This window comes from Uloborus diversus, chromosome 2 (assembly GCF_026930045.1).
Source record: "Uloborus diversus isolate 005 chromosome 2, Udiv.v.3.1, whole genome shotgun sequence".
Classification (NCBI taxonomy): Eukaryota; Metazoa; Arthropoda; class Arachnida; order Araneae; family Uloboridae; genus Uloborus; species Uloborus diversus.
The window spans coordinates 14922093-14948890 of record NC_072732.1 but is presented as its reverse complement, the minus strand read 5'-3'; the positions used below and the strand labels follow the sequence as shown (position 1 = coordinate 14948890).

The window sequence follows — 26798 nt, the reverse complement described above, 5'->3', positions numbered from 1 at the left end:
CTGCAAAAAGCTAAAGAGAGTAAGACAAAAAAAGCTCAGATTTTACTTTCATCCTAAGATTTGGCATTTCATCAATACTTTTGCGTCACGTTAATTTGCATCTCTTTGGGAATAAGACAGCACAATATAATGAATTATCTATTTCACTGTATGAAAATACGTTTTATCATGACAATAATGTGTTTTAAATTTTTATTTTTAAAAATGATAAAAACAGTTTTTTGATTACCTCAGGACAATATATCTGTTACGGAAGATAACGTAGAAAGTATTATTAAAGTATTAAAATTACGGCATTTTTATGTTTTTAGAAGACATGACACAGAAACAAGTTTCTAGCTTCTTTGCCTCGTAGGAATAGATCTGCAGTAACGCATCAGATATATTATAAAAATCAAGCATTTTGATTAAATCTAAAAATTATCTTATCTGTCTTTTATATAACATCTTTTGTATTTTGTATATTATTGACTATCTTTTGTTTGTAAGACATGGCATAGAATCAAGTTTCTAATTTCTTTGCTTTGTCGAAATAGATTTGTGCAAGCATCGTGCATATTGATTATAAATCTAAAATTATCTTATCGAGTAATCTGAAATTCCACAAAAAGTACGTTTTTCAAATTATAACTTTAAAATGATGTATAAAATAGTTCCCGTTTCTAGTATTTTATTTGTTTCTCATTTCATAGTTTGAACAACCTTAGAGTTTCTTTTCTTCATTTCGTCAATAGAAGTTTTTTTTTTAATAATTTTTTATATTTTTTTGAGCAATCACGATTGCTTATTGTTCTCATTTGACCGTTTTTGATGACCGTGCCTTTTTCATTTTGGACCAGGAGCCTCTGCAGCACCACCACCCACCGTCCTCTGCAGGCGTGGATCCGAACACTGCCTCCTGGATTCAGTTTCTCCTGGTCGGTGGCGTCCATGTCCTATACACACTCACGCTCATACACAAGCTTTTACACCCACACACACACCTACGTGCACACACAAGCCTACACGTGTACGCCCCTCCCCCCACACACACGCCTGCACACGCACACAACAATACACACGTAACCGCCCAGGAGGAGGGGCAGGCTTGGGGGGACAGGAGCCGTTTGTAGAAACAATAGCCCCCAATGAGCAGGATCCTGTCGCAACTCGTGATTGCGAAAAACATAATTTGAATTCAAAATTTCAGAATTCAAATTATTTCTTTTTTTTTAATGCAATTCTTTCGTTATCCGGAAACCATTAACTCGGTGTTTTTTTTAATGCAACTCTTCCGTTATCCGTAAACCATTAACTCAGTTTTCATTATTTTTGTTTTTGTACTAGCCCACCATTGTTTTTTATGCTGCAAAGAAATGCATTTGTTCGTCAAGGCATTCAAGGTATTATTTTAATGCATGTACCCCACATAGCAGTAATGCTTTCATTCAAATAAAATAAATCTAAATACAGAAAAATAATAAATCGAAACTGTTTTAATAGTGCAAACTACTGCAGCGCTCACCCTAAATTTTCTTTAATATTAAATTTTATTTATCTACAAATTTTGTAAAAATTGTATCTTTCACAGATTAACAAGCATCTTAGTGGAACTGGGAAATCATTAAATTTTATCAACAAAAATTTTTCTTACTTGTGAAAGGAATTTCTGCAGTTAAAGGCTTATTAGCATCTCCTGCGAATTCGGTTTTGTCTCTGCTTATTTTGGGAGGCTTTTCACCTGAAAAAAAAAGCACTTTCAGTGAACTTTCAGCCCGAATATTTCAAAGTTAAAACTCAAAGCTAATTGTTATCGTCTTACCTTCGCCAACAGCTAGCCTGCCGCTAGTGGAGAGTTCTTTGCTTCTGCACTCATATTCACCAGCGTCATCAATTTGACAGTTGGTGATGATGAGCTGGTGCCTGCCATCACCCAAAGGTTTGATCGAAATGCTGAAATAAATTATTTGGTATCAGATCGCCGAATGCCAAATAGGGGTAAATTCCGCAGCACAAGAACAAAAAGAGCATTTAGATTCGTTCCACATTGTGACCCTTAATTAACCCATTCATGCCGGTTGGTACAAAAATATACCAACCGGGAAAAAAATTATAATATATAGACATAAAATAAATAAATACTAATAAAATTATCACAGTTTATTGTTTTTTTCGAAACCGGCATTAATGGGTTAAGCCCTGGTTTCCTTGAAGCGGAATCGCATATCTTCGGCGTCGCTCCTCGCCGTGACGCTGAAATCAAAGTCAAGTGATTCCGGCGTGGCCATTCACGACGTCGATTTAGCTCGGGTGCGCATGCGCAGAAGAATCAAGTTTTCCCCTCGGCGAGGCGCGACGCCGAGTATCGACGATTCGTTCTTAGGAAACCAATGCTTTAAGACTTACTTTGGGGTTCACAATATACTCTAGTGAGGAGATATACAAGTTTAGTCGTTTCAAAAAAGAAGAGTTTAGTCCTTCACTACGGATGAACGCTGCATATTAAATTAATGAACGTGCAACGGTGTCTGGATTACTCATATAAAATAATTTGCAGTTCATTAGGTTTCAGTTCAGAGAGAACTCTAATTCAAGTAGGAACATAGTTTCAGTTTGCAAACATATCAAATGACCTCGAATTGAAAATCAATAAACACAGAGAAAGAAGAAGAAAAAAATTAATTTGAATTTTGACCTCTTGAATTCAAATTATGTGTTTCGCAATCTCGAGTGCGTGTGCGTGTATGTAGGCATGTGTGTTTATGTGTGTGGGGGGGGTATGTGTGTTTGTGTGTAAGGGGGTATGTGTATATGTGTGTAGGAATGTGTGTTTGTGTCTGTGTGCAGGTATGAGTGTGTGGGTAGTTGTGTGTATGAGTGTTTGTGTGTTGTGCGAAATGTGTATGTGTGTGTAGGCATATGTGTTTGCGTCTGTGTGCAGGCATGAGTGTGTAGGTAGTTGTGTGTGTATGTGTAGGTGTCTGTATGTATGTGTGTGTATGTATGTATGTGTTTGAGTGTGTATATGTGTTTGTGTGTGTGTGCATGTGTTTGTGTATGAGTGTGTAGGTGTATTTATTTGTGTGTGTGCGCACGTGTGTGTGTGTGTAGTTGTGTATGTACGCGCGTGTGTGTAGCATATGGATGCAACCTGGAGACGGTTTTCGCTAGAGGAGCAGCATCGTGAGGAGTCGGTTGACGGTGATGCTGCATAGGGTGCTGGCGGGAAAATAAAATGATAGCACATCAAAACAGTCAAATGAAAGCAATAAGCAATTGTGATTGCTCAAAAAAAAAAAAAAAAAAAATGTTCTGAAGGACTTGAAAAATCTAAAACTAAAGCTCCGAGCTGTCTGGAAAACACAGCTGCTGTACAATGTTAATTGAGTACACTCAAACCTGTTTTTTTTTTCTTTTATGCAGTTTGTGTAAAAAATTCAATCAAGTTGGGACATAATTGACAAAGTTATCTATACAACGAATGGGAGGTAGTTAGGAACGTGATTTTGATCCAGCTTATCTCAATAAATTTCGCGTGTTGTCAGAATACGCAAGGACAGTGGTTATACGTTTTGAACAGTTTTGTATGCGTAAAATAAGAACATATGTAACTAAAATTTTTAAACACGTTGGCTTATGCATCCAAAAATTCAGATCATAAACGGTTCGAGGATATTCAAAGTTGCTGCCGCGTCTTGAATTCGTTCAAAGAAGTAACTCCGAGAAATATTGTAAGGTTTTGAGTCATTTCTATGTAAGAGTACCTATCAACCGCACCAAAACAGGTTTGAGTGCACTGTAAAGACAACTAAGCAGGATACGATTTTGAATGTTCTCAGATATGTACTTGCTGAATATTACAGTCAAGTATATTTTCTGGAGAAGAGACATTGAAAGATGTGTGGAAACCTGGTAGTACGACTCTTAAAAAGTAAGTCTACATATAAAATTTAATATACGTATATTTGCTATTTCAGAAGTCATCAGTATTATAATTACTTATTTCCGGGTTTGATGGGTTGTCCATCCTTGTACCATTCTGCTGGAGCTTTCTTATCCATCAATTCCACCTCCAGAATAACTTGGTCACGTTCAACCACTGATTGGTCCTTCAGCTTTTTGACAAATCTGTTGGAAGCTAAACACAAGGAGAAAAAGACAAATGGAATCCTCAAATATAATCACAGCTCACAAGGCACAGTGCCCGTTTGATAGAGGTTTCTACATGAATAAATTATGACTCTATAAAAAAAATTTTAACTGTTACCGCTTGTGACTTACTCTTAAGCAGAATTAAAATGTCACAGCGTTTAAGAACAAGTTAAAATTCCAATGTGAAGGAAAGTATTAGAAAATTTTGTTGTGTCAGAGTAATTTGTTTACGAAACTTTAAACATTAATTTTAGCCAAATATGGGCCTAAATCTTTGTTTTTGAAGAGAGAAAGAATTAACTAAGTTCTATAAGAAAGCATTGGAAAGAAATCATTATTTCTGTATGTCATGAAGCTTTCACTTTTTGTGTGATTCTTGAAACGAGCACTAAAGACTTAATTCAGAAACAAACCAGGGCGGTCATTCCAAGCTCGTCAGCTTGCGAGATCGAGATTCTCGCTCACGTGATCGGTTGTGACGTAGAAATGTCGCAAAGTAGCATTCTAATCTACTCGAACTTATCTTGCAGCTAGGTTCGAGTAGATTAGAATGCTACTTTGCGACATTTGTACGTCACAACCAATCACGTGAGCGAAAATCTCGATCTCGCAAGCTGACGAACTTGGAATGACCGCCCAGTTCTCCGGTGAGAATTTTTTGTTGTTGGCGGTAATTTAACAACCAATAACATCGATGATAGCGATTTGTTAATCATGTTCTCTATAAAAGGTAGCCTATAAAATACTTACGTTCGACGATAAGTTCTCCTGTTGTTGTATCTGCGTTCGTTTTACACGTATATTCACCTTCGTCAGCCAGTTTGGCAGTCTTTATTATCAATCTTCGTTTACGGCCTTCTTGCGTTATATCATACCTGGGCAAAAGAAATCAGTTCTCTGTACTTTGCACACTAGTATGTATAACGAGTACAGTACTATTCTCCCACATGAGCTTGCTTTCAAACAGCATACCACACTTTATCACACTGTTTTGGGAAGAATTTACTTCTGGTTCCTTGCCTTCAAATGGAATGTAACAGCAACAAAAATTTAATTGAATAAATGTAACCGTTTCTGTACAAGAATAGTTTTAATTGCTTTTTAATTATCTAGAGAATCAATTTGTTTGTGAGAAAAATTCCTTAATTAACTACTCAAAAAGTACGGTTGATATAAAATCGATTTACTTAAGTTTGCCATTTGTAACTTAGTAGCTTGTGTATGCGTCAATTTAAACTTCGTTTTTCTCGGAATAACTTCGAATCAGTAACGCTGTGTTCCTCTAGGTCCTTAATTACTATAAATTAAGTTAGCTTTTATTTATTTGACTAACTAATTACTAGTACAGCTGAAGATAATTTAAAAAGTCGTCGCTCAAAAGAGTCGATAAAGTTACTATTTGGGAATATAGTTTTTGAGACTTAGTTAGAATTTTCTGATATAATACATAGTCGAATTAAAGCTGATGTTTCCGGTTTCATCAGAACTGTGTGATTTAATTTTTGGTATTACGTCTCTTCACTATCTGGAACTATATTTGACATCTTATATAATTAAATACTGAGCGTATCTACCTATGCATGTACCTATGTATCTATGTCCAAGTTTCTTCTCCCGAACGACAGTAAACTGGACATCGAACCAAAAATTGATGGATTCGTAATCTTCCCACCTTTATGTTTGGCTATTTAACATAATCCTCCGACAATAATTAGCAGAGATATCAATTGAAAACTATTAATTTTGACGCTTAGATTTCGACACACAATCCCTATTTTTCGAAGGCTTTCCTCCATTCAAATTATTATTCAATGCTCCATCTCAACTTTCCGCAACAATGCTTTTATGAAAATTTATAGCGTGAAGGAAATCATTGAGGCGAAAGATCTGTTGCCATTTTTTGACTCGAATATGACCAAATAAAATTATGGGTTTTGTTTAAAAGGCTTCTCCTGTAATCGGGGAATTTAAAATGTTCACTTCTTGGTTATTTTACCAAAACCTGCCGCAAAAATTTTACTGATTTTATTTTATTTATTTATTTATTTTTGCTCAAGCCTGATTGTTGAACACGCGTCACTTGACATAACTTTTATTTTCGAGGTGCACCGTGCAAAGCCGGGCGACGCAGTTATTTGAAATAATAAAAATTAATGACGTTTTCGGGTGCTGTCATTGAAACCAGCACGGCTAAATGTGGTTATTCATAAATTACAACAGTAGAGCGAACAGTAAATATATTACTTACATTAATAAGAAAAATTAAAATTGCTGTACTTACTTCTTGTCTTTGCTTTTGACCAGCTCAACGTCACCTTTAAACCATTTTACAGTTGCGTCGTACTCATCAACCTCGCACTCAAGTACTACTTTTTCCTTCTCCATCACTTTCATGCTCTTTAAAGGTCGTGTAAACTCAAACTGTTGCTCTGAAATAAGAGTAGAAAAATAAAGTAACATTGAACATGAAAAAAAAAACATTACAAGACTGTAAACCCATCACGCCTCTTGTTTTTCTCCGTGTTTTTTCTCCCTAACCAGGGAAGCAAACGAATACTGTCCAACTACGGATTGTATGAAATTTTCAAACGTCCAGATGAGACGAATCTATCTGAATGAGGGGGAAAAGTAAAAATTTGATGCGTGCATTCGTTCATTTAAATGAGACTCTACTTCTGCAAAAGCTGACATCGGTAAAAATAATAGATTTGTCCATTTCCGGCTGATGATTGATGCGTGCATTCCGTTCATTTAAATGAGACTCTACTTCTGCAAAAGCAGACATCGGTAAAAATAATAGATTTATCCATTTCCATCTGATGATTGATGCGTGCATTCCGTCCATTTAAATGATACTCTACTTCTGCAAAAGCTGACATCGGTAAAAATAATAGATTTGTCCATTTCCGGCTGATGATTGATGCGTGCATTCCGTCCATTTAAATGATACTCTACTTCTGCAAAAGCTGACATCGGTAAAAATAATAGATTTGTCCATTTCCGGCTGATGATTGATGCGTGCATTCCGTTCATTTAAATGAGACTCTACTTCTGCAAAAGCTGACATCGGTAAAAATAATAGATTTGTCCATTTCCGGCTGATGATTGATGCGTGCATTCCGTTCATTTAAGTGAGACTCTACTTCTGCAAAAGCTGACATCGGTAAAAATAATAGATTTGTCCATTTCCGGCTGATGATTGATGTGTGCATTCCGTTCATTTAAATGAGACTCTACTTCTGCAAAAGCTGACATCGGTAAAAATAATAGATTTGTCCATTTCCGGCTGATGATTGATGCGTGCATTCCGTTCATTTAAATGAGACTCTACTTCTGCAAAAGCTGACATCGGTAAAAATAATAGATTTGTCCATTTCCGGCTGATGATTGATGCGTGCATTCCGTTCATTTAAATGAGACTCTACTTCTGCAAAAGCAGACATCGGTAAAAATAATAGATTTATCCATTTCCATCTGATGATTGATGCGTGCATTCCGTCCATTTAAATGATACTCTACTTCTGCAAAAGCTGACATCGGTAAAAATAATAGATTTGTCCATTTCCGGCTGATGATTGATGCGTGCATTCCGTTCATTTAAATGAGACTCTAGTTCTGCAAAAACTGACATCGGTAAAAATAATAGATTTGTCCATTTCCGGCTGATGATTGATGCGTGCATTCCGTTCATTTAAATGAGACTCTACTTCTGCAAAAGCTGACATCGGTAAAAATAATAGATTTGTCCATTTCCGGCTGATGATTGATGCGTGCATTCCGTTCATTTAAATGAGACTCTACTTCTGCAAAAGCTGACATCGGTAAAAATAATAGATTTGTCCATTTCCGGCTGATGATTGATGCGTGCATTCCGTTCATTTAAATGAGACTCTACTTCTGCAAAAACTGACATCGGTAAAAATAATAGATTTGTCCATTTCCGGCTGTAAAACGGATGTTTGTCTTTCCATACAATCCGTGGTCACAGCAATCAAAAAAGCGTATCGGAGACACCAAAAATTAATTTGCCGTCGTGCCCCTTTTACCGAGAGGCAAGATCTTAAAGGCCGTCGAAATTTTAAGAAAAGAGCAAAATTTTAAATCTAGGTAAGAAATTAAAAGTTCCAAGTGATTTCACCATCTGAATGTAGCAGGATTTTCATCTGCATAGCGTGTGAAAAAAAATATTCCATTACTCACAAAAACTCTCTAAAATTGGCAATTTTACTTAAAATTTTGGGGACTTTAAAACCTCATATTTCAATGACGGAGACACGGGAGCAAATAACTTATGCGTCCAGAAGCATATTCTACTATGCTCTTTCGATTGTTATTGATTTTTAAATATTTTTATATTTATACTACCATATGGTTTCTTAGCAAGTGAAATAGAGTTAGGTAAATTGGGGAGCGTATTTAAGCTAGCGATGTGCAGACTGCAAAGACTATTCATTTGATAATATTTTCGCTTTCAGCTAAGCGTTTTCATGTGAACCTGAAAATGTGCATGTGTGATTCATGTTTATTTAAAGTGACAAAGTTTCAAAATTTTGTTTTAAATTATTTTGAATAATGAGTGAAAGAATATTCAGTGTTTTCAAAAAAAATTGCTATTTAGTTCAAGCAAGATTGATCACACACATTGTTTCAAGTTTCGTCACTAATTATATTGCCCCTTTAGAAAAAAATAGCTATATCCTTTTAACTGCAGTTTACTGACGAATTAGTTACGGAAAATCATAAACTGGAATGCAGCGTGTTTGAAAATTCTATTTAACGATTTCAACCCCAAATCAAAAGTTCTTACATTGATCTTGGGTCAACGCTATCCCAGTGCCCATTCCACAAAATGTCTTTGAACTAGCCTACATTTTTCATCTTATCAACTTTTTTCTCGTTCGTAATTGGTTACTGAACGTTCATTTTAAAGACTTCAACCCCAAATCAAAAGTTCTTACATTGATCTTGGATCAACGCTATCCCAGTGCCCATTCTACAAAATGTCTTTGAACTAACCTACATTTTTGCATCATATCAGCTTTTTTCTCGTTCGTAATTGGTTACTGAACGTTCATTGTAAAGACATCAACCCCCAATCAAAAGTTCTTACATTGATCTTGGGTCAACGCTATCCCAGTCTCCATTCCACAAAATGTCTTTGAACTAACCTACATTTTTGTATCATATCAACTTTTTTTCTCGTTCGTAATTGGTTACTGAACGTTCATTTTAACGACTTCAACCCCAAATCAAAAGTTCTTACATTGATCTTGGATCAACGCTATCCCAGTCTCCATTCCACAAAATGTCTTTGAACTAACCTACATTTTTGTATCACATCAACTTTTTTTCTCGTTCGTAATTGGTTACTGAACGTTCATTTTAACGACTTCAACCCCAAATCAAAAGTTCTTACATTGATCTTGGGTCAACGCTATCCCAGTGCCCATTCCACAAAATGTCTTTGAACTAACCTGCATTTTTGCATCATATCAATTTTTTCTCGCTCATAATTGGTTACTGAACGTTCATTTTAAACTAATTTATATCAACGAAACATTTTTATGCAATTTACCTGTAATAGTGAGCTTAGTTGTAGTCTTTTCCTCCTCATTAATTTTGCAAGTATATTCTCCGGTATCAGTGAGCCGGCAGTTCTGGATTTTGAGTGTCTTATGTCCGAAGGAATCTGTTTCTAAAAGGTACCTATCACTGGACTAAAACAAAAAAGAACAAATGTATTTGCAATAATGATTCAGACATTAAATGAAATAACTCCATGCAGTATTTTTTCAACTATTAAGTACTTTAACTCTTCAAGAAGCAGCATTTACATGTTTTTTTTTTTTTTTTTTTTTTTTTTTTTTTTTAAATAAAGGGTGTCCCAAAATTAACGCAAGATTTGAATTTGCCACCATTTTTTCCATGAATTGTTGGCAGCCATGAAAAAAGAACAATTTGACAGTTGAGAGTTTAGGGTTAGTAAAAATGGGGTGTTATTGTACCATACAGCTAGAGAGAGTGAAACATTTCAATGACTGCATAAGGCATTTCCTAGTCGCGTACTCTCTCATTTCGGTGATCAGAATTGGCACCCTAGATCGTGTGATTTAACATTTTTAAATTTCCTCTTATGGGGTTATTTGAATTCAAAGGTCTATGTCAACAAGCCCACAACCACCCGTGCATTACCGTGTTGCGATACCGAGCGCCAATAACAGTAACTGCTTGACCAGCCTCAACTTTCATTATTTTTGAAACAATTGTTCAATAATGAAAGCGCGTTATTGTATCGTATAACGCTCCATTTTTGATTACCCTAAACTCTCAACTGTCAAATTGTTCTTTTTTCAGGGTTGCCAACCATTTATTGCAAAAATGGCGGAAAATTCAAATCTTGCGTTAATTTTGGGACACCCTTTATATTCATTATTTTATATCTTTATCAATGTTTTTTCCTACATTAATAGATCCGGTACAGGATATCCATTTCCTTCAATTTACATATATTAGCCAATCATGAAAAGTTAATAGCGTTTATATCTGTGGAGCACTATTTATCCTGATCTACCATGAGAGAGGAACCCTTAAACATGAAAGGTACGAAAAATAAGCAGCAGTGTGCGTATACATATCAAACTCAACCTACTACAATGTTTTAGAGAAGACTTTTCGTAACTTACCTCGGTTACTTAAAGTTAAATGGATACAGATTACCAATCTTATTTTTAACTGTTAAGTTGAATTGATTCTGGTTACTTTTTTTTTATTTTAATCATTGAATTAAATTGGTATTTCTGAGGAAGCCCTTCGCTTCATGAACGTTGTACAATAAGTATTAACACTGTGACAATCATTTTAAGACGTTTATGAAGCACTTAAACGTCCACATGCTACTGTCCAACCACGGATCGTTTGGAATTGGCAAACGTCCAGATAAGACGAGCCTATCTGAATGAGGGGGGAAAGTAAAAAATGTGATGCTCGTAATCCGCTCATTTGAATGAGACTCTGCTTCTGCAAAAACTTACATCCCTAAAAAACAATAGATTCATCCATTTCCGGCAGTAAAACGGATGTTTGCCTTTCCATACAATCCGTGGTCAGACAGTACTCTCTCTTGGTTTGTTACCTCGCTTATTTTCATTATTAAAGTAACTTGATTTTGGTCATCTCTTTCATTTTCACTATTAACGTAAATTGATTATGGTTACCTCTTTCATTTTCATTATTAAATTAATATTTGTTAACTCCTATTTCGTTATTAAGTGAAATTTATGTTGGTTTCTTTTTTTTATTTTCACTATTGATTTAAACTGACACCGGTTACCTCTCTTATTTTTACTACACTGTTAAAAATTCAGGAAGATTTTCTGGTAATTGTTACTGTAAAATTGCATCGCCGACGCAGTGCTGATTTTTACGGTAATTTATACCGGAGAAATAAGCGATCCCAGCGCCAACTGGTTGCTGTGGCCTACCGAGGAAACCGTAAAATTTTACAGTAACATTTGATTTTTACGGTAATAGTTACTGGCAACATGGATGCCAGTAACAATTACCGTAAATTTTCCGGAAAATTTTTTAACAGTGTACTAAGTTAAATTGGGACTTGTTATTCTCTTGTTTTCAGCAATAAAATAAATTGATACTTGTTATCGCTTTTATTTTCACCATCAAGTTAAACAGATACTGATTACCCCTTTTATTTTCACTATTACGTTAAATTGATAGTGACTACGTCTCCTATTTTCACTAATAAGTTAAATTGGTACTGAGAAATAATACAGTACCAACAGATTTGAACTACTTTTAAACGCATACCTCGATTTGCTTGTCGCCTTTGTACCATTTCACGGGTGCTTTGGAAGAGTTGCAAGTACATTCCAATACTGCCTCCTTCGTCGTGTATTGCTCTAGTCTGGCAGGTAATTTCTTGATAATTTTGTATACGGGATCAGGAGCTGAAAATTGACAATCGACAATATTAAAAAGAACAAAACAAAAATTCAAACTAAGACAATTTGCATTTTTTAATTTAAGGCTAAAATTTGTTGCAAAAGCAATGTTATGTGTAAAACATATGCAATTTTTTTGTCGGTACAACACGGTACGCATTATTATTTTTAAAAAATCTGACAATGTATCTTTGAAAAAATATATTTACCCAAACCTGTTTCTATGCGGTGGACAAAGATCGCATAAAAGAAATCGCATAAAAAAATTGTTCGAAACTTCACGAAGCTAGCAAAAGTTCGCAATTTTTTTTTTTTTTTTTTGGTGCGGTGAAAAGTAACCGAAAAAAAGTCTCACGTAGAAACTAGCCCAAAGAGTTATTTTTAAACGAAATCAAAACAAACCAAGTGATGATAATTTTTCCGACTCTTGAAAAATTTCCCGATTAAGGAAATTTTTGGGAGGTGACTGACTTCCCTTCAGAATGCCCCTGTCGTCACTTGAAGATACTACATCGCACTTGTTTGATAAATAATTTCCGCTTGTTTTATAAATGATTTTCATATACCGCACAAAAAAAAACGAGCTGATGTGTGCATCACGTGACTTCCTTTTACTCCAATTAAATGTCATTTTCTCATTATTGGCAGTTTTAATGTGATTCAATAGTTTACTCTATAAATATCACCAACAGTGGCCGAATTAAAACCAGTTTTAAAAAAAAAATTTAATCGCAAAATTTTTTGCCAAGTTGGCGACAAAACTTGGCGACCAAAACACTGGCGATATAGCGCCAAGTGTCCGCCAAATTATAACATCACTTGAGTTTACATCGAAATTAACAATTATTTCCCCCAAAAAACGGGCAAAAGACCCCCTTTGGAGCATCCGAATGCATCCAAAAAGGGAGGTGCACAACTAGACCCCACTGGAAGTCTAAGTACCAAATTTCAACTTTCTAGGACATTCCGTTCTTGAGTTATGCGACATACATACACACATACGCACATACATACGTACATACAGACGTCTCGAGAAAACTCGTTGTAATTAACTCGGGGATCGTCAAAATGGATATTTCGGGTGTCTGTACGTTCCTAGGCATATATCCACGTGTGATCTGGTCGAAAAAAAAAAAACTCAACATTCATTCGAGGGTGAGAAAAACGGAAATTAAGGCCGATTTTTGAGTGAAAATTTTTTCGCGAATACAATACTTCCTTTTTTGTAAAAGGAAGTAAAAAGAAAAAGGCCACGCAAAAACAGGTTTGGGTATATATTGATTGCATCGCACGAAAAGAAGCCGGTGGAGAGTGAGTTTCTTCACAAGGTATAAAAATGTACTTCTTCGATTTTAGGAGAGAGGTATAAAAAACTCTCACTTAAAACACAATGTTAATAACATCGGTACATATCGCAGCCTTAGAGCAACAGTAAGATATCTAATTCCAGGAATAACAATAAGATTCCCTACTGTTGCTTTCAAGTGAAAATATATCACACACGAAATGAAAATGTCCGATAAAAAGAAATTGTTTTCGTCGTCTAGATTTCTGATGTGCTGGAATTTAAAAAATAAAAGAAAAAATAAGGATAAATAGATGTTATAACGGGGAACAAGAAATGATTAATGGCCAAACAATCAAATAAAAAGGTAAGTAGAGTCATAATCGCTACACTGTAAAAACGATTCAGAAACGTTCCTGGAAAATAATAGGCAGCTGATATGCCCAATCTCTTCCAGTAACATATCTTGGAAAAACCAGGAACGTTTTCTGCTAAAAGTCAGTAACCTTTCTGAAATTAACCTTGAAACTTTCTGAAGAAATGCGAAATATTCCCTGTTATAGCCAGTCATGTCTCTAAAATCTTCAAGAAAAATTATCGTAGGTTTAGTGCAATTGATTAGAACGTTCCTGATTTACCAAGAAGTCTCCATAAAAATCAGAGCGACCACGGCCAAAGCTGTTCAAGAAGGAACCAAGCATATCTCTTGCCTACAATTCCTTGCTTGCGAAGCTGTAGCTATCCATTGACTTTTTTTGCTCTCATTGGGAGCTTAGTCAAACGGGACAGGCTGTAAGCAACGTCAGGCCGATACACTTAATAAACACGCTCATTCAATCTTTAAACTGGTTGCTAAAACTATTTTCCACAAGAGTGAAAAGTCTGCACGCGTGGAACTTGTAGCGATTCAGGAAACTTTTTTGTGAAAATACTTGTTTTTACGGGGAAATAGGTGAAAACGTGTGAAATCCCGAGACGTTCCACGGAAATAACCAGTAACGTTTCGGAATTTTTTTACAGTGTATTAGTGCACAAAGTTCATACAAATACTAAACGCAACGTAACGTTCGGAACTTATAACTTTGTCTTGCGTTGGAAAATTGGGTTCTTCGTAACCCCGCAACTCGTGTATGAAGTATTTTTCGCTTCGCTTCGGTAATATCCCCCCCCCCCCGAACATATAATAAATTTAAGATTAAAGTTTTCTTCTTTAAACTCAGATGCTCGTAAGGAAGCCAACTCTGATTTATACTGCGGGCAAGAGCGTACGATTACACCCGCAACAAGTACAAAAAACTGTTTTTTAAACATGAAAACTATTTCAGATAGCTGATGCTATGAATTGCGATAGATAATGATCCGTTGTACTCAAACATATAATACGGCAAGTGGGATAACTTTGGCTTTTGCGAGTAACATTGGTCCAACAAACGAAACGACATTGTCTATGCCGTATTTTAGACATATGGCCGCATCAGAGATCCCCCCTTCTTGTCAAAATGGAGACTTACAGGGGTGTATTACACACACGGTTAAAAATTTTCCGGAAAATTTACGGTAATTGTTACTGGCATCCATGTTGCCAGTAACTATTACCGTAAAAATCAAATGTTACTGTAAAATTTTACGGTTTCCTCGGTAGGCCACAGCAAACAATTGGAGCTGGGATCGCTTATTTTTCCGGTATAAATTACCCTAAAAATCAGCGATGCGTTAAGTCAGCCGTTTTACAGTAACAATTACCAGAAAATCTTCCTGAATTTTTAACAGTGCATAGATTATCACTTGTTTGTTTTTAGGGCCTAATAGGGGCTAGCAGTGGCTTGACTTAATGATTACTGGAACTACTGATTGACTCTTCGCTTGCTCGGTCAATGTTACCCGCAATGGCCAAATTTACCCCAGTTGGCAGAAATTAAAAGCCAGGCTTTATAATTAGCAAAAAAATGTGCATAAAAAGGTCACACTCGCGCAGATGGGTTGAGAAACTTAAAATGTTTAATCGGAACTGAGTTTGACTGGAAATAACGTAAATCCGGCAAAATGTTAGAACAAATCTTACCATCGACTTCCAGGAAGGCTGAACTGCTGGCTTCATTTAATTGGATGGTGTACTTTGCTTCATCGTCCATGGTCGGGAAATTGATCTCCAGTACGTACAGATCTCCTTGGGCGGTGAGGTGGTACCGCTTCCCCATGTAGATCTCTTGCTTGTTCTTGAACCACTTGGCCTTGACATTGCTGCGAGAAAAGACGGCCTCGAAACGGACCTTCTTGTCCTTGCCTTCTTTCACGTGCTGGTTTTCAAGCTTCTTGACGAAAAAATCTGCTTTCTGCGGACAGGAGAGACAATGAACTAAAGCATTTGAGGTAGTGAGAAACAAGTAAGTGCCAAAATTTAAATTTTTGAGATAACCAGTACAAATGGTGGGTGAACCTCTCCTTTGATTTGGGGCAAGATATAATACTAGTAGCTCTGGTAAATGCTGCTATACTACATGACTTAGAAACAAATTTCAATGAAAGCCTACCTAAGACCTTATCTTTAAACGCGTTTTACTCAAAACTTGAAAATGTCCACTTACATTCCTTTGCTTCTCACTGCCTCATTTGTATATCCATGAATAATTTTGTTCTGAACATCATACAATAAGTCTTTTTTTAGAATTATTTTCAAATTGGTATAGTAGGTGCGTTGAACGCGACGCCAAGTGTTGACTTCGATATCTGTTTCCACTCAGTCATGGGACTAATTCGATATCAGATTGGCGAGACTGATGCAATTTCGTTTACGTGACTAGTCAAAAATGACAGAGGAATAAGCTTAACAAACTCTAAAATCGTCCTTATCGGTTAAATCTTTTATTTAAAAAAAATTAGCAAATTTTGATATTAGTTCGGATACTCCCAAGTTAATCCATCGTTTTCTCGAAATCAATTGCAAAAAAAAAACTCTTTCTAAGTCTAAAAGAAAAAAAAAACAACTCTTATGGCAGCAGCAATAGCAAAAACCTCTTCTTAAGTCAAAAAACAACTCTTTTGGCAGCAGCATTTCATTGAGGTTGCAAGAACTTGTAAATCTGACACTTTGAATTTTCAATTTTCTCACGAAGTGTCTCCAAAATAGCCTTTCTGTTTTAAGTTAAAAACCAATCTAAAACTAATGTACTCAATGGATACAAATTTGTCAGAAATAAGACCATTTTTTGGACTAAGTGTACGATCTATTCCGTATTCTTTGCACTAAATAAGTTTCTTCGTTTTTTTTTTTTCTTTAAGTATAAAACATTTTACTGTCTGTGTGGTTCTTTTTTGGTTGAGTTGAAAGATGTGTTGCATCTAAAATGTAGATAAATTAATTTAAATTTTTCTGAAAATGCACTACTGATGAATGAAAGAGCGGGTAAGGTTTTAAAGAAACGGTTTAAAAACTCATGCACTTAAGAGTGACCGAAAAAACAGATTACGAACCGAAATGATGAGTGAAACCACAACTGAACTAGATAACCGAATTCAAAAAACTGGTATCGGTTTTTGCGAAGGAAACCTTTTTGCGATTTCCATTTCGTGTTGTAACATAAAAACTTCAAGACACTACAGCATTAACAAAAAAAAAAAATGTACACAAATAATTTTACGAATTAAAAATGACGTCAAAAATTCTATTTGTGTTTCATTATTATTTATACTGGGTCCATTATGAAAGTAATGAGCATTTACTGGCAAAATATATTTATTGATCGTAATTTGTACAAATGTTCAATATTCTTCAAAATACATTCCTCCTGCATCAATACACTTGCGGAGACGTGTTTGCTACGCCTGAAAGGCACCCTGAAACTCTTCCAAGGGAATGCCTCTCAGGAACGTTGTAACATGGTGTTGGATGTTTCCCAAGGTTCCCCAATGTTTTCCTTTCTTCTCTCTCTCTCTCTCTCTTGAGTCGCGGAAACAAAAAGAAGTCACATGAAGCTAAGTAGGGACTGTAAGGTGGTGAGGGATCACCGGGGGGGGGACCTCCTCCTGGCTCTCTTTGAAGGCCTTGTGCCACTTCCCAGACTGTGATCTTGAAATGCAATCGTCCTTGAAGGCTTCTTGCAGCATCTGGAATGTTTCGGTTGCATTTTTTCCAAACCTCACGCAAAACTTTATGGCGTATCATTGTTCAAGCGAACGCTCCATTGCGTTATGTTACAAAAGTTGAAAACATACTTCAAGCGGAGGCACTTATCTCCGCTCACACTGCTCGAAAGCAACTGACGACTGGATGCATTGAAAGGGCATATCCCGCACCACATTTCCCAGCCGGTTTTACCGTGCTGCCATCTATCGTCGCGTCACAATAACATTATGCTCATTACTTTCATAATGGAGCCTGTAGTTCAAATTAAGATCAAATGAGAATTAATGCAACATGAGAATAATACGAAGATTTAGACATTAAAAGTATACAGGGTAAAAGGGGGTCAATGAAATGCTGTTTTCTCATAAATTCTTCAACCTTTTCTTCTACCCAGATATTTATAGTCAAAATCCATTAAATATTTATAGAGAGCCTTAATTAAACTTTTCGACTGGTTTTCTTCCTCTGAAATTCGATACAATGATGAATTAAGTTTTCAGAAGTGTAACTGTTTAAAAGAAATTGCGTAATTAATAACAAAAAATCAGCAATGCATTTTTTGATCAAAATGTGCTGGAGAATAAATTCAAAAGATAGTCAATAATCATCAAATTGTTCCAGTTGAAAATTTTAAAAAAAATATGGAGAAATTTTAATATACAAAAAAGTCATATGAAAATTTCAGGTAACTCCAATGATTTTTTTTTCCAAATAGACACTCTAATCTTACTTTGAGATCCCCAATGGAAGGTCTCCTTTCTTGTTCTCCGGGTTTCAGTCCACCCCAGTTTGGATCCTCATCTCCTCGTCCCCATTTAGCATATTGTCTGCCAGGAACGAGAAAAATAAGTATTTTAAACAGTAATAAATAATAAAAACAGTATTTTGATGTCCTAAGATTATTTTTTAAACAGTGTTAGTTTACATATCAGTCATATATAATTTAACGCGTAGTTATATGTTTATTTCATGCAAAGCGTTTTTATGAAATGGTAAGAAAATGCATTAATACCTTCTCTTCAGCATGGATCTAAAGTCCATTCCACTCTCATCTAAAAACAAAAAAAAGGATGAATAAATTGCATCGGAATTCACTATAAATTTCAAATTAGTTAATGAATAACCATTAGATTTTAACACTCCAATAACTGAATTTGTGACTAGCCATTTGTGAAAGATATTCTGCCATTCCAAGAACAATATAGACAAATTTGCTTCATGAAGTTAATACAAACCTCTTGCAAAGACAGAACAATATCTAAAAGTTTCTTTTTCAAACTAAACGACTTAAAATGCTTATGCTTTTTAATAATGATGCACAACATAATAAATTAAACTATTATCTTAGAACTGAAGTATTATCTTTATAACGAGAGCTTATATTTAAAAAGCAATCATTGGAATTTTAAGAATTGCTTTAGGGTTCCTTAAACTCAATTAAGGTAGTGCTTCATCAGTAGTGATCACTCCAAGGTTTAAAACGCACTAGTAGAAGCTACAGTGAAGTATATTTGTAAACTGTGGGTCTACAATATTGAATACTTCTCTTGAGACTCAATGAGCATATAATAGCCCAACTCTTTCTTAATCGCCCCAGCTTCTAAAAATTCCAGAATATCAAATTATTAAAATTTTTATCCATTTTTTCCCAAACCTCAAATTTGATTCATTAGTGGCCACTCCAAAATGTAGTGACCATCTGTCATTCTCCCATCCGAAGAATTTACAGTACTCACTTTAAATTCAAATAACTGATGAATGAAATGGATTCAATATGATATTTACATTACATTGTAAAAACGATTCAGAAACGTTCCTGAAAAATAATGCAGGCAGCAGATGTGCCTAATTTCTACCAGTTACATATCTCGCAAAAACCAGGAACGTTTTCCGATAAAATACAGTAACCTTCCTTAAAAATCCAGAAATCTTCCCATTTAAAGCCAATCGTGTCTCCGGAACTTCAGAGTAATCTTAGGTTAGTGATAATGTAACAGCTTGGCACATTCTTGATTAATCAAAACAGTCGCAAAAGCAGTATTGCGAAAATGGCCAAAGCTAAGCCAGAATTGCAAGTATTAAGCATCTCGCTTAATTGCAATTCCTGCAAAGCTGCGTAGTCCATACTTATTTGCTCCTTTTGGGGATTTAATCAGCATGGACGAGCCGTAATCGAATCGAAGCCGATACACCTTATAAATACTCTTAGTTAATCTTTAAATTGGGAGCTAAAAATATTTTTTTCAACAGAGAGAAGTATGCATCTGGACAACTTGTAGCAATTCAAGAAAACTTTTTAACAATGGTACTTGGTTTTTCCAAGAAGTGGATAAAAACTATTGAAATCCCGAAACGTTCCATGGAAATACTCAGCAACGATTCGGATTTTTTTTACAGTGTAAGTTCTAATACATAAATCACGTTATTATTGTTCATTTCTTTCATCAAAGTATATAAGTAAGCCTTGAAGTGACCACTACTGAAACACTAGCCATTACTGCAGTGTTTACCTTATGTTCATGTAATTTATCGATGCGGTTAAAACCATTATCTGTGATTTGAAACACCCAAGTGATGTGGGCTCAGTTGCCGGTTTGGGGGAGAGCCTATCATTTCTTCGTTCAATGAGATGGCCCACAGTTATACTAACGTTTCAAGGCAAAAAGGTAGAACGTTTTTGGAGAAAATTATATTTAAATAATGATTAATGCAGCTATTGACAGCGGCCCTATTGAAACTCTTTATTATATTTTATACTAGCTGTACCCGACGCGAGTTGCTACGCCAACAAAAAAATACATCATTATACTGATTTTCATGACAATCGGTTGAACGGGGCAGAAGTTGCTACTCTGCAGTGCCACCTGGTGGCGAGTGGCTTCAATGAGCATATTATGCACCTTCTCCGTGGAAAAATACATATATATAGCAATTTTCATAATAATCGGTCCAGGTATCAAGTGAAGCCGTGACTATACTCAAATTTTGTACTCACGCAGTTTGCAAGATCAATCAATCGCTAAAAATATCAATTCGAAAAAGTTTTAAATCCCCCCCGTTGCATGAAAAGCCATAAAACAATAAAGAAAGTATTTATTTGTTCAAACTCAAGAAAAATGACAACAGCTAACTTCTTATCAATGAGATCTTTCACGCGAATTAATTTCTGCAGCCGATAATTTTATTCGTATTTATCCAATGGATTGTGACTAAAATTGGAATAAAAAAGGAACTATCGATCGGATTTTTTTCGAACTGGTCTATAAACGTTCCCAGTACCAAAAATAACAAACGGTGAAAGTTTCAGCCAAATCTGCCGGGTAGTTTTTGAGTTCATGGATGACATACAGACAAACATTCATTTTTATATATATAGATTTAACTTGTGGTCCTAATGGTTGGAATTTGAACAGCATAAACTTTGTGAAAGAAGGCTTGTACAAAATGATGATAGATATATTAAGCCAACACAAACAACCAATTTATAAAGACAACTTTCTCCTAATTGATAACGGAAATATGGCAACCCATGACCATATGCTGGTATCTATATCGTAGGAAGCCCTGAGAATGCTCTGACTTTTGTGATCCAAATACACTCGAAAGGGTCACTTACCGGACACGAACAAGCTCATTTCGATGCTGTCCTCTCCGAGTTTATTGTAGGCCACGACCTTGTACCGATCTTCGTCGGCGGATTTGGCTTTCCGTATGCAGAAATACACGGAATTCGTCTGTCCGTCTGTGACGATCTTGTAACGACCTCCCTCGAAGATCTCGGATTCTCCCTTGTAGAAACGGAACTCGGGAGCTGGGTTTCCCTCCACCTGGACGCTCAGATACGCCGTCGCTCCTGGTAAAGTCAAAGTTATAATCAGTGATGTTCCCATCAGTTTTTCTGAGGGTATACACCCAGTAATCCATTACCCACAATATGCGTATGCGATCATATGCACAATATGTCATAATATGAAATTTTTTGAAGCTTGAAGGCATACGCTATTTGAATAAAATATGACAACGTATATAAAGTACAAATTGAGAATGGAAAAAGGTTGAAAAACCAGCAAACAGCTGTTTCGGCACTCTAAAATACAAGTGCCATCATCAGTGCATTAAAAACGAAGACAGGTTCACCCAACTAAAACACAGTCGAGGCGAACAATGGAATGAGAGACGAGTTGTAAAAGATATGAGAGCAGTACCGGAAACGATGACGTCAAGGTTACGTCAGAACTCCAGAGGACAGTTGCACTCAAGGAAAAAATTTTAGAGTGCCGAAACAGCTGTTTGCTGGTTTTTTAACCTTTTTCCATTCTCAATTTGTACTTTATATACGTTGTCATATTTTATTCACTATGCAGTACAAAGTTTTCGACTACTTTTTATGCATACGCTATTTGTCTAAAAAATGTTTGAGAGTATACGGTGTATATGGAGTTATACCCTATGGCAGTGATTCTCAACCTGTGGTTCGCGGATCACCTGTGGTCCGCAAGTCATGTGGTGTCATCAAGAATAAACACTGAAATAGGTTGCTAAATTTGAATGCTCCTATGAGACTGGCGTTAACTTCTTTCGAGCCAAATATTGAGAAACTTTCAAGTGAGAAGCAAGACCAAGGGAGTCATTAACGTGTTAATTTGGCGCTATCTATGTCCTTTTATTTTGTTTTTTATATTAATAATATCTATGTGGTTCGCCAAGGATTCTGAAAGGTACAAGTGGTCCTCAGTGGTGAAAAGGTTGAGAACCACTGCCCTATGGGAACACCCCTGGTTATAATATTTTTTATAAAGGGTGTCCCAAAATTAACGCAAGATTTGAATTTGCCGCCATTTTTGCAATAAATGATTGGCAACCCTGAAAAAAGAACAATTTGACAGCTGAGAGTTTAGGGTAATCAAAAATGGAGTGTTATACGATACAATAACGCGCTTTCATTATTGAACAATTGTTTCAAAAATAATGAAAGTTGAGGCTGGTCAAGCAGTTACTGTTATTGGCGCTCGGTATCGCAACGCGGTAATGCACGGGTGGTTGTGGACTTGTTGACATAGACCTTTGAATTCAAATAACCCCATAAGAAGAAATTTAAAAATGTTAAATCACACGATCTAGGGTGCCAATTCTGATGATCGAAATGACAGAGTACGCGACTAGGAAATGCCTTATGCAGTCATTGAAATGTTTCACTCTCTCTAGCTGTATGGTACAATAACACCCCATTTTTACTAACCCTAAACTCTCAACTGTCAAATTGTTCTTTTTTCATGGCTGCCAACAATTTATGGAAAAAATGGTGGCAAATTCAAATCTTGCGTTAATTTTGGGACACCCTTTATAACTGACATTTTACTGAAATTGTTTAAAACTGTTTCAATGACATATTTTCGAATCTACTTTGTGAATCAAGTAGTCACAGATTCTACAATGAAGAAGTACGTTTAATGGATAAGTAATAATTTCATCGATGTTGATGGCTGTGAAGTTGCATTAAGCCTGTAATCGTACTGCTGTTAACTGCTACAGTTGAACTTCGGCTACATTGGTCGGGATTATCGTATCTAAGATTAACCGTTTACTGCTGTTGACTGCTATATAGCAGTTGGCACAAGCCTGTGATCGTTGCGCTGCCGACTGCTAGTTGAATTTTCGCTCTGCGTCTCATTAGATTGATTTTATCCATTGAGAAGGAAAAAAAAGATGGAGAGAGTCAAGCCTTCAATTCTTGAAGCAAGGATTCCAAGTCAGGTGATAGATTCAAAGTATTGAAAGAAATCAGGTTTCTTCCACTCGTTTCACGTAAAGCGTGTCTTTTCATTCGTCGAAGTAGAACCATGTGACTTGAGACATTTGCCTCGGCATTTTCTAAGGAAATGGTTGAACTTGCTCCCTCCAGTATGATTTTATCGTATCTAAGATGATAACTTAATTAACCGTTTAATTGCTGTTGACTGCTTTAGCAATTAGCGAAAGCCAGTGGCTTTTTTGCTACCGACTACAGTTGTTGAATTTCGAGCTGAGTCTCCATTGATCGATTTTATCGTATCTAAGATGATAATTAATCGTTCATTGATGTTGACTGCTACACAGTTGGCGTAATACTGTGATAGTTGCGCTGCAGACTGCTATAGTTAAATTTTGCTCTGCGTTGCAGTTGATCGATTATATCGTATCTGAAATGATAATTTAAATACCCGTTTTATTACTGTTAAGCTGTAGAAGCAAGTCAGTAATCGATGTGTTACTAACTACGATAATTTAAGTTTGCTTTGCTTCACAGTTGATCGATTTTATCGTATCTAAGATGATAATTAATCGTTTATTGTTGTTGACTGCTACAACATTTGGCGCAATCCGGTGAATTTGCTCTGCCAACTGCTATAGCTGAATTTTGCTCTGCGTTGCAGTTGATCGATTATATCGTATCTGAAATGATAATTTAAATACCCGTTTTATTACTGTTTAGCTGTAGAAGTAAGTCAGTAATCGATGTGTTACTAACTACGATAATTTAAGTTTGCTTTGCTTCACAGTTGATCGATTTTATCGTATCTAAGATGATAATTAATCGTTTATTGTTGTTGACTGCTACAACATTTGGCGCAATCCGGTGATATTTGCTCTGCCGACTGCTATAGCTGAATTTTGCTCTGCGTTGCAGTTGATCGATTATATCGTATCTGAAATGATAATTTAAATACCCGTTTTATTACTGTTTAGCTGTAGAAGCAAGTCTAATCGATGTGTTACTAACTACGATAATTTAAGTTTGCTTTGCTTCACAGTTGATCGATTTTATCGTATCTAAGATGATAATTAATCGTTTATTGTTGTTGACTGCTACAACATTTGGCGCAATCCTGTGATAGTTGCTCTGCCGACTGCTATAGCTGAATTTTGCTCTGCGTTGCAGTTGATCGATTATATCGTATCTGAAATGATAATTTAAATACCCGTTTTATTACTGTTTAGCTGTAGAAGCAAGTCAGTAATCGAAGTACTGCCAACTACTATAGTTTAATTTTGCTCTCCTTCACAGTTGATCGATTTTGTCGTATTTATGTAAGATGATAATTTAATTAAAAATTTATTGCTGTTGAATGCCATAACTAGTCAAGCAAGCAAGTGATTGATATGCTGCAGACTGCTACTGTTGGATTTCGAACTATGTCACAGTTAATCGATTTTCTCGTATCTAAGATAAACACCAAGATAGAAAATTAAAACTTTACAGACGTATAGTGTTGTTCCTTGGTAATAGATTAAACTAATCTATTACCAAGAGAAGCAGCAATTAATATGAAGGCCTACGGGAAAGAATGATCAAAGTCCATTTTTCTAAAAAACTTCTGGTTAACCTATGGGAACACGTAGATTATTGCAGACAGTATTCAAGAGAAATATTATTTAGGCAAGAATCTGCATAGTGAGCGAGTTTTAACAGGGAAGAATGAGTCTAACTTGGAAACGATTCGGGATTTCAAGGTCAGAAACGTAATGAGGGAAATTTGAGCATGGTGGACTATGATCATTCTTCCCCGTGGCCCTTCATATATTAAGCAATTAAAAGGTTAATGCTAAAGTAAAGAAGAGATAGTTAATAAGATCATTTTAGTCAGTGACCTGGAACAAAAGTTTAAAAGCAATAGAATCGTACTTGAGGACTACATTTACGCAGCACTGCTGCTTAATACATGCAATTGATCTTGTGTACCCAGTAAGAAATTTTGATTTAAAAATATATGGTTCGTATTGTGAGTTCATCAAAAAATACCTGAAAGTTTCAAAGCGAGACCGGGGGGGGGGGGGGATCTTTGACCTTTATTACTTAAGTGCACCTTTGCCATAGTATTAAATAGTTCTGAGTCAAAATATTGTGTGTACATGTGATTAAATTTTTAATGGGTTACAAAGTTACTTTTGAGCTGGTGTTATACAAATTATCTTGACATTTATTTGTCCATCTTAAGGCTCTTGCAGGTATATTTGATGTGTATTTTATAATTTAAAAAAATTGCGGAGGTAGGGAGATAAAAGCATAACAAAAAAAAAGAAAAAAACATAATTCCGGTATTTTCGGACATAAAAATACCGGAAATACGTCCGAAAATACCGGTAATTCGGTAAAATACCGGAACACAATCACCCCTGGGTTCGTATCAAAGAACAAACATGCAAGCCCTATATTTAATCTACAATGGAAACCAACACTTCGGAAATTTGTTACGCACCTTCAACCGCTGTTACATTTTCCTGGTAATCCACAATAGTTGGTGGGCATTCCTCATCTTCTGGAACGTTTCGAAGAGGTGTTGAAGGTTTGTCAACGCGTTCTTCGATTTCAGATACGCTGAAAAATTGAACATAACATTTAAGACCCAAACGATTAAGTCCGTCTTTTGAAAACGTTTAACTAAGTTTCCAAGGTATTTGCGGAAAAAAAGTGTTAAGCAATAGGACACTGAAAGTTACGTCAAGAATGCGCATTTTATTAATTCGCCGAAGTAAAGAAGTTAATGAAATCATTAAATTGGAATAGATTTAGAATCAGTAGTATTAAATAGATTTAGTATTACTTTTTTAAATAAAAATGCTACACTGTTAAAAATTCAGGAAGATTTTCTGGTAATTGTTACTGTAAAATTGCATCGCCGACGCATCGCTGATTTTTACGGTAATTTATACCGGAGAAATAAGCGATCCCAGCGCCAACTGGTTGCTGTGGCCTACCGAGGAAACCGTAAAATTTTACAGTAACATTTGATTTTTACGGTAATAGTTACTGGCAACATGGATGCCAGTAACAATTACCGTAAATTTTCCGGAAAGTTTTTAACAGTGTACTAAATCCAATTTTCAAATGACAACCCCCTTCCCCCAGTGAATGACAAAGATAGTAAATTAAGATAAATGATTCATTTTTGACATTTACACCAAAGCAATGTATAAAGTTTTATTCATTTAATAACTAAGTGAAAAATAAGATCGTAATTGGAAAAACCTATTTAGCTTTAACACAACAAAATAAAACTTTTTGAAATTTAGATCGATCACTCATTAGAGAAAAAAACTTACAACATGCAACTGAAATAATAATTAAAAATTATTTCTTTCCCCTACCTAGCTCTCCTCATGTCTGTACTTGTCTTTCTCTTTTGTCGCACTTCCAAAACTTCTCCTGGTCTAAGCTTCTTAACATTTCCTTTATCATCCGTAAGAAGCCCTTTCTAAAAGCAAAGAAAAGTGCGCGCTTTTATAACCATCATTCATAGATTTTTTTCTAGTTCTTAACATT

General features: G+C 35.7%; 1 protein-coding gene across 1 annotated transcript in view; it reads right to left on the bottom strand.

The window, feature by feature from the left end:
• The window catches only part of LOC129217747 (twitchin-like), a 364621-nt gene that overhangs the window by 208126 nt on the left and 129697 nt on the right, over positions 1-26798 (bottom strand). Inside the window, 13 exon segments of the mRNA XM_054852086.1 lie at positions 1634-1720; positions 1802-1932; positions 3979-4117; positions 4882-5006; positions 6413-6560; positions 9707-9848; positions 11956-12095; positions 15437-15707; positions 18228-18324; positions 18510-18549; positions 21114-21350; positions 25735-25853; positions 26624-26730. Of these exon segments, the coding sequence (XP_054708061.1) occupies positions 1634-1720; positions 1802-1932; positions 3979-4117; positions 4882-5006; positions 6413-6560; positions 9707-9848; positions 11956-12095; positions 15437-15707; positions 18228-18324; positions 18510-18549; positions 21114-21350; positions 25735-25853; positions 26624-26730 (1783 nt within the window).